Source organism: Pholcus phalangioides, unplaced genomic scaffold (genome assembly GCF_987345545.1).
Source record: "Pholcus phalangioides strain wild (caught in Gottingen) unplaced genomic scaffold, Ppha-v1.0 ptg000014l_1, whole genome shotgun sequence".
Taxonomy (NCBI): Eukaryota; Metazoa; Arthropoda; class Arachnida; order Araneae; family Pholcidae; genus Pholcus; species Pholcus phalangioides.
In genome coordinates, this window is record NW_028301607.1 from 19975217 (window position 1) to 19990729 (window position 15513).

General features: G+C 36.4%; 1 protein-coding gene across 8 annotated transcripts in view; it reads right to left on the reverse strand.

Moving 5' to 3' along the window:
• LOC149078238 (DNA-binding protein P3A2-like) overlaps positions 1-15513 on the reverse strand; it is a 247483-nt gene that overhangs the window by 171554 nt on the left and 60416 nt on the right. For all 8 annotated transcript variants that reach the window (XM_089241841.1, XM_089241842.1, XM_089241846.1 and 5 more), the window contains one exon: positions 6204-6391. In XM_089241841.1, the coding sequence (XP_089097967.1) occupies positions 6204-6391 (188 nt within the window). The remainder of the gene's footprint in view (positions 1-6203; positions 6392-15513) is intronic.

The window sequence follows — 15513 nt, forward strand, 5'->3', positions numbered from 1 at the left end:
TTTCAAGATAAAAAATTTTTTTCAGAGGGACCCACTTTGACTCAAAAAGGACCCAGATTTTTCAAATAACCTGGGTAAATTAGAGTCCATAGGAATCTCTGATACTCTGATCTGTTGTTAAACAAGAATTTTTGCACTTTTGCCTTATAGGCAGAAGGTAGGCAACATATTTAACATTCCTTAAGTTGTAGCTATTTGTTGAATTACTTCATTTTTGTGTTGTTTCCATGAATTATGAAATTGTGCAATGCTAATGTCGGTGCCCTGATTGGCTAACGTTCCCATTCTGCATGAAAATATGTGTTGGATGAGTACAGTGTCATTAACTTTATATTTTCAAGTATTTTTTCCCCTTTGCCATAAAAAATTCTATTGCTTCAGGAATATTCATGTAAATTTTCAAGTCATTCTGAGAATGGTTCTTTTTTTACAGTGTTTTAAATCAGAACTTTAGTTATAGTCACCATGTATATCATAAATAATCGCTAATTAATCTGCATTATTTATCCTTCATTAAATGCATTATATTCACCAAATTTTTATCAGTTTTTGTAAAATAGCTTCCTAATTAAATATACTGTTATGAAAAATATTGTAGCACAATTTTTGAAGAATCCCTCTGGACAATAATCTCCTGTTGCCAAACCGGAAATGTCAGTATATGCTTGAAGCTTCTAAATTTATCTAGAAGGTCTCCAGACGGTGGTGCCACAAAACCAGAACTATAGAAGAATTCTAGAATTTTTGTCGCATCTATAAATACGGGGGGAGTTGCTGGACTTTATCCTGAAAGCGAGATTTGTATTTGTAGTTCGCTCTTGTAAAGTCTCAAGGACGTGTGAGAAATTATCCGGAACAATTTGGTGTCACTGCCCCTTCTTTAAAACTGTTCGTCCCAACAATTCAGTCCTCAAGTCGGTGGGTCGCACTTAGTCACTCACTGTGATAAAAAGTCGGTCTGTTCAGATGGACCAGCTTGCATCTTGACGATGGAGTCTTTTGAATCCGAATTAACACATCATTTAGTTTCTTCACGACTGTAGTGTCCTTCCCAAGATGTCTGGAGTTTTGGGCAAAGTCTTTTTCAGTGCTTCAGGTTCAAGAGCCAGACGAGGTTTCCTTCCTCGAAGTCATGAGGCGTGGATCTCGCATTGTAGCTGTTCATCTTCTCAGAGCCGATGTTGATCTTATCTTTGACTATTCAACAATCTTGTCCTATAAGCACCGGCAATGGCAAGAATTCAGTTCTCTCATGGGCAGTTCTCGGTAATGATCCCAAGACGTCCATGATGGCTCTCCCATACAGCGTTCCAACATTATGCCGGTGGAAGGCAAGCCCAAGTGCACTTCTGAGGTTTCTGCGAGCAGTGCAGGCATCACAATTCTTGCACCACTTTTCCACATCGTTCCTGGACTTGTCCCAATAGAATTGTTTACTGACCAGACATTCTGACTGACCTACATTCATTCAATTATAAACTAAAAAAACACAGTATTTATAATAATTCATGTTCTAATACATTCCTGAGAATGATTTAAGAACACTGCATATTACAGCTAACCCCCAGGTTTTTTTATTCATTAGTACCAGTGATGGTTTTTATACATTGTAGTGTCCATATAATTTCTGCATTCACAACTTCATTTTTCAATAAATGACCTCCAATGAAACGTTTATTTTGTTTTCAACAGTGTCACTTCCAGGCATGATGGAATCATTCATGACAGGAAGTTTCTTGAGCAATAAATCTGAAGATGATTGCCTGATTTTAACTAAATTGTAATGCTTCTCACTTTTGATACTGGATTTCAGCATCAAGCTTTTATTACAGGAGGGAGCATAGAGCTGCAGTGATGGTAGCAACATTGAATGCAAGGAAATCATGTGACATGTTGAATAACAAAGTTTGTGATGGTAAATTTCCTCACTGAAACATACAGGTTTAACCTCTAAATATTGCAATTAATTTTCTTTTAAAGATTAAAAAAAAAAGAGAGAATCCTTCTAGATAGAAAAATATTAAATTATTTCTTTTATTACTTCTGAATTTATTTCTTTCATTAATTCTGAATTTATTTCTTTCATTAATTCTGAATTTATTTCTTTCATTAATTCTGAATTTATTTCTTTCATTAATTCTGAATTTATTTCTTTCATTAATACTGGAATAGTTTCTTTCGTTAAGGCTGAAAATATTTCTTTCATCAATAGTGGATTTCTTCCTTTCATAAATTCTGGATTTGTTTCTTTCGCTAATGCTGGAATTATTTCTTTTATTGATTCTGGAATTATCTTTCATTAGTTCTGGAATTATCTTGGAATTATCTTTCATTAGTTCTGGAATTATCTTTCATTAGTTCAGGAATTATCTTTCATTAGTTCAGGAATTATCTTTCATTAATTTTGGAATTCTTTCATTAATTTTGGAATTCTTTCATTAATTTTGGAATTCTTTCATGAATGCTGAAATTGTCTTTTATCAATTCTGGAATAATTACTTTCCTCAATGCTGAAATTATCTTTCATTAATTTTGGAATTACAATTATTTGTATATCATAGATGCTGAAATTATTTCATTTATTGTTTTAAATGACTGTAGATGCCATAAGAAAATAACGGAGATCGCGCAGACATTCAATGCATCACATGATCTTCCAAGGAATAATGTAGACCACTGACGTCATACCAGGGCTGAGACTAGAGGAGGGGTATCAGCCCTGAGTGGCAATTTTTAGGTGAACAAATGGAACGCAGTTATAAAATTATCAAATTCCAAATTGGTGGGGGCGGCAAAATACCAAAATGTTCATCCCGGGCTGCAAGACAATACAAAAATCGTAGCTATGGCCCTGCGTCATACTCTCTCCAATAATATAAGCTCAATGGATTTCAGCGCAGATTCACCCATTGAAGCGATATTGATAATTTTGTAGCACAGTTTGCATTTGGTGGCATTTTGACTGGCACATTCAATAACCAATCTTGATAGCAGGGATTTTTCAGCCACAAGTTAATAAAAATACATTTGCCGCTCATTTTTTGTTTTCTTTCGTTAAAGGAGGTAGTAATCAGGGGTAGCTTCGCTCACTTAAGAACCGAAAGGCTGAAAATATGAATTTTTTTAAGATATTGATTTTTCAAGTCCTCTAGAAAAAAATACCTAGTACAAAAGTTTAATGACTTTCAACAACTCCAAATACGTCTACATACAATCACAGGATACATGTCAACATAAAGACAGGTTTTCCTAAAAGTGGATTGTTGGGGGCAGAGCATGCTGACAGAGTTGAAAAAAAAAATGATCGGAAGTTCATTTTGAACTCATTCCACAAAAGTTGCAAGGGAAAAAAACATGATTATTTGCGATAAAAAATAAAATAAATAAAATTTAGGCTGACAAATAAGAATGGGCAATCTCAGAGAAAAAAAACAAACAATCCCAACATATATGTGAAAAGAACACACACAGAAAAACGAATCTATACTGGGTGTTCTAAAATTGGACCAACAAACTCAGACAGTTGTCAGTAGACATCAAGAGAAACAAAGATTGCAATGAAACATGGTGTCACAAACCATATTGAGAGGGTGAAAAACATCAGCAGGTTTGGACGTTGCGGTGGAATGACAAAAAGGACAATATTAACTACAAAAATAGATTTATTTAATTACTTATTACCAGAGCAGTTGGAAGTGGCGGTCGCTGATGTAGTTGCTTAGTCTACAACGACATTAAAATGATTCCCAGACGCACCCAAGATACCACATATGCTTTAATACAGACACCTAACTGCTATATGAGTATCATCTGTATAAAGCATACTGGTATCTTTGAGTGCATCTGGGAATTGTTTTCACATCGTTGTAGACTGTGCAATGACATGAGTGGCCACCACTTCCAACAGATCTTGTAACAATCAAATATTTTTGTAGTTATTATTGTACTTTTCGTTGTTCCAGTGTGACGTCGAAACCTGCATATAGGTTTTTCGTGATTTTCACCCTCTCAACATGGTTTGCAACACAATGTTCTATCGCAATTTTTGTTCCTCTTGAGAAAACAACACTCTGAGTTTGTCTGTCCAATTTTAGAACACCCTGTATAAAGCCGCGCTCCCGTGAGAACATGACGCCGCTGATTTACATATTGTTGGGGGCAGAGCGTGCCGACTGAGCTGAAGAAAGAAAAACAACGATCGGAAGTTCATTTTGAACTCTAACTTTTATTCTATAAAAGTTGGAAAAGAAAGATCATTTACGTTCATCAGAAAATACGGCTGACAATCAAAAGGGAGAGACAAATCGAATCCCGACATACATGCATGCAAAAAAAACGACATCTAACATATAGAGAAAAAACCAGTCTATATATCCGTGCTCCCGAGGGTATGTCGGAACGACCATGTGCACAGAAAATAAAAAGGGGAACAAATTCAACATGGGTTTTTGGTGCCATGCGGATCATTTTGTGTTGACAGAAACGTGTTACATAATCTCGCGACACGTTTGTGTTTTCCTACCGTGGCACATCAGCTCACGACAGCTATATAGAATATGGCCTATATAGATCAGCTACTCTATCGTCTGCATGCTCTGATTTGAAGGGAAGTGAAAGAAAACAAAAAAATGAAGAGTAGATCAGCAAAACGCGCGGCGCACTATGTATTTGACTCCTCCAGATGTAGTTGGCGAATTAGGCCTGATATAAAACCCTAGAGTGAGGCTTGTGGTGCTCTGTAGGAAAACAGTCAAACCTGTTTTCTTATTGGTAAGTTAATGCCGTGTCGTGCTGTACTTTGCACTTTTTTTCCCCTCACTTACAGAGTAAAAAAAAACGAGGTGGCGAAAACTATTTCGGAAAACACTGTTTTTTTTCGAGGACTCTCGCAGAATTTTAAGGACTTCAAAAAAAATTTATTTTTCAAGGACTGTCAAAGCCAAGGTTGACAAATCAGCTCTTTCGATTTGCTTTGCATCAAAGGCGTTGTTCTTTTGATATCTGAAAAATGGGAAATTTGTGATTATAAAACCAAAAAAGGACAATGCCGCCATTATTTCCTTTTGTTTATTTTGTTTTTGTACTTAGAAAATGTGATGCTAAATTTTTATGCGGAACTAAAATAATTTCAAAGGTAAGTGTATATTTCAAGTTTTACATTAAGAAATATTGCATAGCACTTACAATTTTATGAATTTTATCATCTCAAAAAATTAAATGCGTATAAAATGTTATTTTATTTATGTAGTAACACTAGTAGGGCACTGAGATACAGTAGTTCACAATAAAAATGTGAATTTATGTGATGAAGCTTCTCTGAAACGTTATTCCGAGCATGATTTAATAGTGTCAAAATTCTTTGGGATGAATGGTGGCGTTACAATGGGGCTCAACTATATTTAATTTTGGAGACATTCATATAACTAAGTAAAAATAAGATAAAGTTATTTATTATAACTTCAGGAATATTCTCAAAAATGTTCCAAAAGATTATTACAGAGAATTTTCCATCTAAAAATGTAACTGGAAAATAAGTCTCATCAAGAATGTTCTCAAGTTGTTTAAATAATAGGTGTCCTTCCAGAGAATATTTGAGTTATTTATAGAGAATATTTGTTATATATTAAAAATATTTTTTATAATATATATTATTCTAAATAACCGGAGAAAATTCTTATTGAGAATAATAAGAATGTTCTTGTGCTATTTATAATAGTAAACTTTCTAGAGAACGTTCTTAAATATTCTCCTTAAGATTATTCTCGAGATTTTTACATATCTACATCTTCTACACTGTGCTCTGAAGATATTTTCCTTTAATACTGGATTATAAAGAATGTAAACTGAATTATTGAAGCAGTGATGGATTGATAAAGTTTTGTGGATGGGGATGGATGGTTGGGAGATGCAAGAAACTGGGGGACTCCAAGGTATGGGATACACCTACAGAATATTTTATTTTATTGCTCTGGAGGGTAGTGGAGTTGGTCAACTACCTCCCTTTATTCAATCAGTGTATTGAAGAAACTTAAACATGTTTAAGTTTTTTCAACCAGTCACATGTCAATGATTATTATTATTAAGATTTTCATTAAAAAGTTTTTAAATAACATCGCACAGCAAGAAATTATTCAGTCATACAAGTGATATTAACTTGAAAAAAAATCTAGCTCAATCACTGAAGTAAAAAAAATTCATGTAACCTGCAGCTGCTAATTGTGCAGTGACATCAGCAACATTTGCAGAACTCAACAAATCTGTATCTTCAAAACTAGGGCTGTCTAGAGAAGATGAAGGATCACTCATATCATCTGTTATGATGGAATGGTTAACAGTTGATGAAACATCAGCACTTATATCTGAGCTGGAATTCATCTTGGTACAAGCTCGTCTGCAATGAAGAATAGACATATAACATAGATATCCCATGCATAAACCCAGTAAATTTAGGATATCATGACAATAATTCATAATTAGCTGAAAATTCGAGTATTAGTTCCTCTTTACATGCACAGCAAATCTTGAAAAGTTCTCTTATTTTTCATGTGAGCTTCAATCAAAATGGTGGATTAAAGATGGTCACGGAGAACTTCTGCCTTGTTTGGCATTTTTCTTTATATCTAAGTTGAAAAAACATTTTTCAATTTGGAAAAATCCTCTATGCTCTACCAGATTACTGTTTTGATGTGTAACATAAAATAACTGATTAAAATCATTTAAATGAGTATGCATTAATATTGTTGACACCGAAAACCAAAATTTTTATACTATAAATTTGTAGCTGAACTCTATAATTAGTTGGAAAATCGAAAAAAATATTGTAAGAAAATGTTGATTCTCTTTTAGAAGGGAATTTCCTAAGGTGAATTGAAAAAAAAAAATACACTGAAAAATAGTTGATATATTCCACTTTGAGATATCCAGCAGTTTTATTAGCTTGGCAGTGAGGTATTACTGTTAAACTTTAGAAAAAATACAAAACATGCCTACCTATATTAATAACTGTTATAAGTTGATATTAAAACGTAAGTTCCGAATTTGCCCACTAGATGTTGCCACTATGTAGTTATGGATATATATCAAAGCTGGTCAAAGAGTAAGCGTTCCCACAATGCATTGAAGGTGGGCAAAGAAAACTGTAGTGCCATCTGTAGTGTGAGGGGCGAAACAAGAGCAAGCTCCTCGGCTTAGCCACGCCCATGTCTATTTTGATCGACACTTCACTTTCAATGCTAGCTCCTCCACTACAATACATAGTCTTAAAACCAAAAACCAACTTTGGTCTTGACCTTTTACCAGCCGCGAAATTCAAGCTAACCTGCTGTCTTTCGGAAAGCGAAAAAAATGAGCCCCATCAGTTCTTCAACTTCTTTCACATCCTAAGAAGCAACAATAATTCGATGCTCCACCACTTGCCATTCCAAATATCGTCAAAAAAACCAACAAAGAGTAACAATGAAAAAACAACAAAAGTAACGAGATTAAAAAAATAACAAATATAACTTTAACTTCAAGAAAGAAATTTGACCCTTATAAGGGACTTTTAAAAATGAAATGAAATTTAAAATAAGACGAAAATTATAGTGGAGCGAGCACGGGTGAAATGAGAAATTGTGGGAAAGAATTGTGGTGAATGAGGGAAAATAAAAAAAATTCCTTGTAGTTCACCCCTCGGCCGATACTGGCTCTAGTTGGCGACCGGTTTTTCCATAGCAGTGACAACGCTTTACTCTTAACCAGCTTTGGTACCTATGTATCTTTACTGTGCTGCTCCCTTAATAAACATAATTCAGGCTCCTACTACCATAGAGGTATGTTGTGTGTTTATTAGCTCTCTCCTCCTTAATGAGTCCTTTTTTAGGTTATGGGCGCAGGAGCCCAATGGGGGGTTTAGAATAAATATAATGTGTCAATAGTAGTAAGTGTTGTGCTTAAGTTTAATTCTATTGTGATAAGCTTTTAGAATTAAATAAGGGGATCAGTGTAACTACATGTTGGTAATAAGCTTAAGTAGTAACCATGTGCACATTAGACTTAAATGGTAGAATAGGAATGAGGCTAAATCAAGCTAATTTAAATTAGACTGCTTTGCATTATTTCAGTAGAAAATTTATTGAAATCATTTTTTAAATCTTTTCTCTAAATTGAGAGATAAGAAATAAGTAAGAATGTTTGGGGGCCAAGGTGCATTTTGTCACAAACAATTGACTGGCAGGGCAAACTATATGGATTGGAAGTTTGTAATGAAAATGCATTTGATCAAAAGGGATTTATGGGCTCATGTAATAGAAACTAAAGATATAGCAAGAGATGCCAAAGCTCTATCATATATAGTAGAATGGTAAGTGGTCATTCAAGTATTACGTCAGCATCGTGGGGGGGGAAAGGTGGTTTCGGATTTGCTGACTTTTAATGACAAGGGGGGAGGGGGGTTTGAAGGTTGCTTACGATATCAACCACCCCTTTTTGAAGATATGAAATATTCTAAGCTGCCGATAAAATTTTTCTAACGGGGGAGAGGGGGGGGGGTCAGTGTTTTGCTGACAAGGGTGGGGGGAGGGGGTCAAAAATGGCTGAAAATCTGCTTACGTAATACTTGAATGGACCCTAAGTGAAACCACTTTCAATAATATAGGGAGCTGACTAGTGGTAAGGAAGGTTGGAAAGTTCTAGCTGTGACTTATTATGATAAGGGTGTTACTAGGAAAGTTTCTATCATTATAAAGAATTGGTTAACACTCATTATGTGGAATGTCAGATTATCTCCATAAAGTAATTTCAGCTCATGGCAAGCATGCATTTTGGCACCAACTCATAATGTTGAAGGAGAGGTTAAAGAGCAAAATTTGCGTCCCCTCTAGTCTGGCACCCGGGGCACCAGACCCGCCTGCATCCCCTTAGTTGTGGCCCTGGCTGGGATAATTTTAGCCAATTTATCAGATAGATTTGAACCCCATATAATGGCTCTGGAAAACTGGGGAAAACATCACAGTCGATAGTGTCAGGACTCATTTCATGGCAGAGGAGGAAAAACCTCTAATGATGACAGTAAGGAGCATGCATTTGTAAGTTAGAAATTTAAAGGGAAAAAATCCTTTAAAGGGAAATGTTTCAGATGTAGCATATTCAGCCATAAAATCTCTGAATGCAAGAAAGCACCACAGCAGAAAGGTGGGAATAATGAAAGTAGAAATGGCAAGAAAGGTAGGTATGGGTCAAAATATTGGAAAAGAGAAGAAGCTTATGTAGCCCAAAATTTCATAGCTAACTCAAACCCAAATCCTAACGTTTGATATATGGATTCTTGTGCATCATATCATATGACCCCGTTTAAGGAGTTACTTGATGATTATGATGAACCAGAGATTCATAAGATAAAAACCAGAAGTTCAGTAATAGAAGTAGAAGGGGTAGGTAAGGTTACTTTTTTTTGCTTCGAACTTTCAGCAATGTTTTGCATGTGCCAAAATTAACAGCTAACCTTCTGTCTATTAAATATCTGAACAAAACATTTGGCATGGTCAGTACCTTTACAGGAGAAAGGTATTTTGTTCATAAAGGTAGCCATCTAGTTGCCAATGGCACAGGTGTCAGCGATAACTTGTATTTCCTTGATTTGTGTGATGACTTGGCTTTAATTGCCACTCAAAGTGTTTCTAATGAGTTATTCCATAAAAGGATGAATCATTTAAGTATAGGAGGAATGATGTGGTTGAAGGATATGGTTAAGGAATTCTCATTTAATGGAAAATTGTTAGATTGTACAGCTTGCATTAAACAGGGTTCATACAAAATTTTCAAAATGAAAAGTAAGGAGTTTTTAAGGACTTTTTAAGGAGTTTCAAGCAGTTTTTAAGGAGTCATGGCAAACTTCATAACTTACAAGTTTTACAGCAAAAAAAAGGGTGGGGCACATATGCAAATTTATTTTTAATTTGCAAACAAACTTTCCCTCTTCCCAAAAATATAGATGTAGAAGTGGTTCAAAAATTACAAGTTTTGATTTGTTACCCAGCATCATAAGAATTCATAAAATAATCAATCCACATACATGCTTTCTGTCGTCACCAAAGTATTCTAAAACCTTCAAGTATTAGTCAAAAATATAACTCATAACAGCATCACATAAATTATAAAAATTCTGAAAGTGATATTCATTCCCCCTCCAATTATTCAAAATAAAAACCACAGCCAACAAAGATTTTATTTTCTTACAAAATTATTTATATTTGCAGCAACTCTAGGCACACACACACACTTCCAGCACAACTTCCTAGGTAGTAAATTGCCCATAGATGGTAATAGACCTGAGTTGTGCTTGGTTTGAAAGAAAGAAAGCCCCCCCCCCTCCCCCTCGAAATCACTCACTCAAACAATCTGGGAATTTGCCACAAGCCACTTAATTCATCTGTAAGTGTACCGGCGCTACTTGAGGCAGGCCACATTCAGGCCATGTGTTGAGCACATGTAGGCTTTAAAATAAGGGGCTGTTCAAGTATTATGTCGGCAAATTTTCAGCAATTTTTGACTCACCCCTCTTGTCAGAAAAAGTCAGCAAAACTCTCACCCTCCCCCTGTCAGCGCTCTGCTCCCTTCCTCCTAATGCTTATTGGTGGAATCTGAATTGAGGGCTTCCCCCCAAATGATCAAAAATTTATTTTTTTAATCCACAAAATATTTTTTAAAAGAATTGTAAAAATATTTTTTACAATTTCAAAACAAAATATCTTTAAATGTTATTATAATCAATTTTTGTTAATTTCAATGCTATTTGAAGGCTAAGAACCCAAAATTGTTCAAGAAATTCATTGCGACCCTACCTCTCTAAGCCCTTAGCAGCCCTTGACCAGGGGTAAACATTCGGCCTATGCGGACCAAATGTGGCCCTGGCTTTATGATGTGGCCTGCCCCTAAATCTATTTTTGTAACAATGAACCAAGTGACACATTTACAGATCGCTTAAGTCACTCATGGCACAATTCCAGATCATTTAAGCTATCTGTGGCACATTAAGTGATCCCTTGAGTGACATGTGACAAAGTTTTAGAGCATTGGTCCTGCCACCAGTGCGGTTCTACATCACTCAAGTTATCCGTGGTACAATCCCAGATTACTTAAGTGATCTGCAGCATAATCACGGATCACTTATATGACGCGCGGCACAGTTCTAGAGCATTTGGATCCGCTAAGTATTTGAAGATCACTAGAGTGGCTCTGTAGGGGGAGAATGTTGGTTCAGGTGCCCACAAACTAGTGAAAAGTTTTACACGTTTTTTTGCGCACCGAGTAAGACGCCATTAAGAATATTTCATATTTTTTTATAAAGGGTGGTTGATGACGTAAGAATCGTCCAACCCCCCCCCCCTCCACGTCATGAAGTCAGCAAATCAAAAATCCCCCATCCATGCTGACGCAATACTTGAATGACCCCTAACATAAAGATATCCGAAAGTTATTTTCTGAAGGTTAAAAAAAGTGGGTTGAGCTATAGTGGCTGATCGGCTCCCCCCCCCCCTGTAAAACCAGATGTGGCTCGGGCTGTCACTTTTAAAAGCCGGGTTTTACTAGCAGGTTTTTCTATGCCGCGCGCAAGGTGAATCACCCAGCGCGACACACCGTCTATTCATCAATATGAAAAGCAGTACGACTGTTTTCCTACAGAGCGCAATACGGCTCACGACAGCGCTTTACGTCGGGCATGATTGGCAGACTGCTTCTGGAGGAGTTAAGCATCGTGTGGCGCGCGTTTCAGCGATCTTCCCTTCATTTTCGTGTTGTGTCTCTTCCCTTTAAACCGGAGCATGCAGCCAATAGAGTAGATGACGCCAGGGTCATATACTATATAGCCGTCCTGAGCCGATGCGCCACGCTTGGAAAACGCAAATGCGTAACGTCATTATGTAACTCATTTCTGTGGCCACGAAATGATCCAGTTAGGTTCACGCGGCGCAAAAAGCCTACTCCTAGGAAAACCTGGCTTCAGGGATGAACGCTCGTTACGGGATCCCAGGAGAGATAAACCCATTGTCTCTGTCATGGAATCTCTTGTGTGTGGATAGAGCCTGTTTCTCTTTTTTTGTTTGCCTTTTTATTTACGGCAACCAATCTGCAAATAAAACACGTCAAAAAAACTGTGGAAAGCAGTGGCATTTTGCGGTTTCTCTGAATTTTTGTAGTGAGATATTGGCTGTAAGCAAATGGGAAGGAGAGATAAAATAGGAATAGTAGGAGGTAAAAAAAGACAATTGTGGCGAAAGTAGGAAAAATAGAAAAGCTGCGAGGTCTGCACTCAGTATACTGCGCAATATAGGAGGTTCGAGACATCGTTTCGCCGCATAAGTAAAAACTTGAAAAAACTTTCTCACCACTGGGCATGGGGGAATTTTGGGCTACTGGTTCAGCGGAGTGATGTCGATCTACGGACCATCAATTTCCAACGCTGACCAGTTTGCGACATAGGCAGGAAAACACGTCAAAGCTAGCGATTCGGTAAAAAATCATATTTTTAGAAGCAAAAGCGTATAATCGTATTATTAGATCATTGATTAGATCATCCCTTCAGAGAAAAAAAAAAAGGGACTTTTTCAGGCGTGGCTGCGAAAGTAAGAGTTATAAGGGCCCTTCCAGAGGGAAATGAAAAGTTAGGAGTTTTTAAGGAGTTTGTAAGGATGTGCGAACCCTGTTAAAGATAAAATGCATAGACAACCATTTCCTAATGGTAAAGCTAAGCTGGCAAAAGAATTGCTAGGAATATTTCATAGTGATTTGTGTGGACCAATGAGTGTCTCATCAATTGGGGGTTCTCGTTACTTTCTGAGTTTCATTGACGATTTGTCACATTTTTCATTTATTTCTTAAGATATGAGTCAGAAGCGTTTGAAAAATTCAGAGCATTTCAAACATTTGTAGAAAGGCAAACTGGCAAAGTAATCAAAGTTTTGCACTCTGACAATGGTACTGAATATGTGAACTCTAAATTGGAACAGTACTTAGCTTCAAAGGGTATTTTAAATCAGAAATCAATCCCTTATACACTTGAACAGATGGGCGTTGCAGAGATTACCAACAGAACCCTAGTTGAACGAGCATGATCAATGTTGGTGGATGCCCACCTCGATCCTATTTATCGGGCTGAAGCAGTTCAAACAGCAAATCACTTTAAAAACACCTCTCCTACTATAGCAGTTTCAGACATGACTCCATATGAAAAGTTTTATGGTGAAAAACCGAATTTGGGGTACTTGAGGGTGTTTGGATGTCGAACATTTGCCCATATCCCAAAACAGAAACGTTCGAAATGGGAAGAAAAGGCAGAACTACTAATGTTTGTTGGCTATTGCTATGAAAGAAAGGGATATAGGTTTCCCTTATATAAGATTGAAAGATAAGATTATATATAAGATTGAAAATGAAATGCATCATAAATTGATATGTGAGACAGCGTAGTTCCATGATAATTCTTTATTCAGTGCAGGGTTTAAGCTGGATAAAAAATTCCTTTCGCAAAAAAGCAAAAATGTGGGGAAAAGCTTTAGCAAAATGCTACGATACTAAGGGGCCATTCAAGTATTACGTCAGCAGATTTTTAGCATTTTTTGACCCCTCCCCCCCTTGTCAGCAAAATTTAGTCAGCAGCTTAGAATATTTCATATCTTCAAAAAGAGTGGTTGATGACGTAAGCCAGTGGTTCTCAACCTTTTTTTTGTCCGTGGCCCCCTTTCACCCATTTCTCATTCCTGTGGCCCCCCTTTCGAACATGAATAATTTTCTACTCCCCCTTCCTTCTCCCCCCCCCGTTTTTCCATTAGAAGATGGTTATTCAAAAATTGTCTGAAATATAAATATGTTTGAATTTAATTTGATTAATTTTTAATTTATGAAAATAATGAAAAAGCAAAACAAATATAATAGAATACAGTAAAAAATAGAATAAATTATTTTCAATCAATGTAACAATGCAACTCTGCGCTTGAAGACGGCACAATGTCATCAAGTTACTGTACTGGATGAAATTTGTATTATTTCCAAATTCGTTTTTTTTTTTTTTGTGTAAATGGTTATGGTTTCATTGAGAAATGTCAGTTGTAGCTTCCAAAATACGCATTCTTATAATGATAAAAATCGCAAAAAGTGGTAGCAAAGCAGTTTCATTAATTTTATTCTCTTCATGCAGATAAAAGTAGTAATGGGGAAGTAGCCACACAAATGAATCACAATTGAAAAGTTCAACCTTTCACATCGTTTTCACCAATAATACATGTATCAAGGATATAGGTTCATGTTGTAGCCCTACTATGAATTTAAAAAAAGGAACTAAAATACGTGTAAAATTTTTTTGAATATTTGTTTGAACCATTCATTCCAGAGAAACCATGTACGCAGTGAGAAAGCTGTTTATGTGAACATAATAATGATTCATTATCAGAATTTCAAGGAAAAAAAATACATAAATGATTTCAAATATATATAATAAAAAGGAAAGATACACAACGTTTTAATTATCACCATGAAGTTATTGTCTAAAACAGTGTTTCTCAACCGCCAAGCCGCTATATTCATTACCCTTTCATTTTTCAAGCATTTTCACAAATAACTAATTGGTTTATTTCACTATTATGGTACATATTATTTTAAATTCTCAGCATAAAAATCATACAAGGGGAAAGATGAAAAACCCTCCTAGAGTTCTAGAACAAAGGCTTCCAGCCGCAATTGTAAATTATAAGAATTTGGAGGATCCCTCTTCCCCTTATTGCACTGAAAATCCTTCGTTTCGTTTTGTTGCAAGGTCCCAAGGAACGGAAACATGTCTCTGGTCCTCTCCCCCCCCCCCCCTCGAAACTAGCATTTTTAATTAGGTTTTTTTTCGTATTTTTGAGTATCCGTCTTCCTGAGATCCAAACAACAAAGCAGGGGTGGAAAATGTTTTTTCATTCTCTCCGTCCCTTTTCCCCAAAAATACCCTACTGCTTCAGGGCTCTCTGTTGACAACCAGATGACCCTGCTGTTTAGGTGTTCACGGTTTGCCATTGTCGGCACCACAGAAAATGACCTGAAGACAATAGCCATGAGAAAACTCTGTATCCCACGTTCCTTGGAGACTGGAAAAACATCTGTGCTACTCACTGAGTCGCATAACTTCAAAGGGGAATAAGCTTCTTTTTTTTTCTTCAGAACCAAATATTTCTATAGGGAGAGGAAAAAATCGTTTTGCAAGACCCATTTAACACATGCATTCAAATAACAATATTGAAGATATGTCTTTTTTTACTCAGCGAAAAGAGAGCCGCTGATAGCATACAATTAGTGTGCGGTTAAAATTCCCTGGCTGTTTCCTTTAATAGATACACAGTATACTTACCACATGAGGGGAAAAAATCATTTCTGCTGTACAGCAATACAGATTCCTGTGTTGGGCCACAACTAGATGCTTGGTCACCTGGGGCAAGCGCACATTTTGACGCCTCCTTGTAATGTTGAAGGCGAGGTTTCAGAATGTCTGTCCAGTTGCAT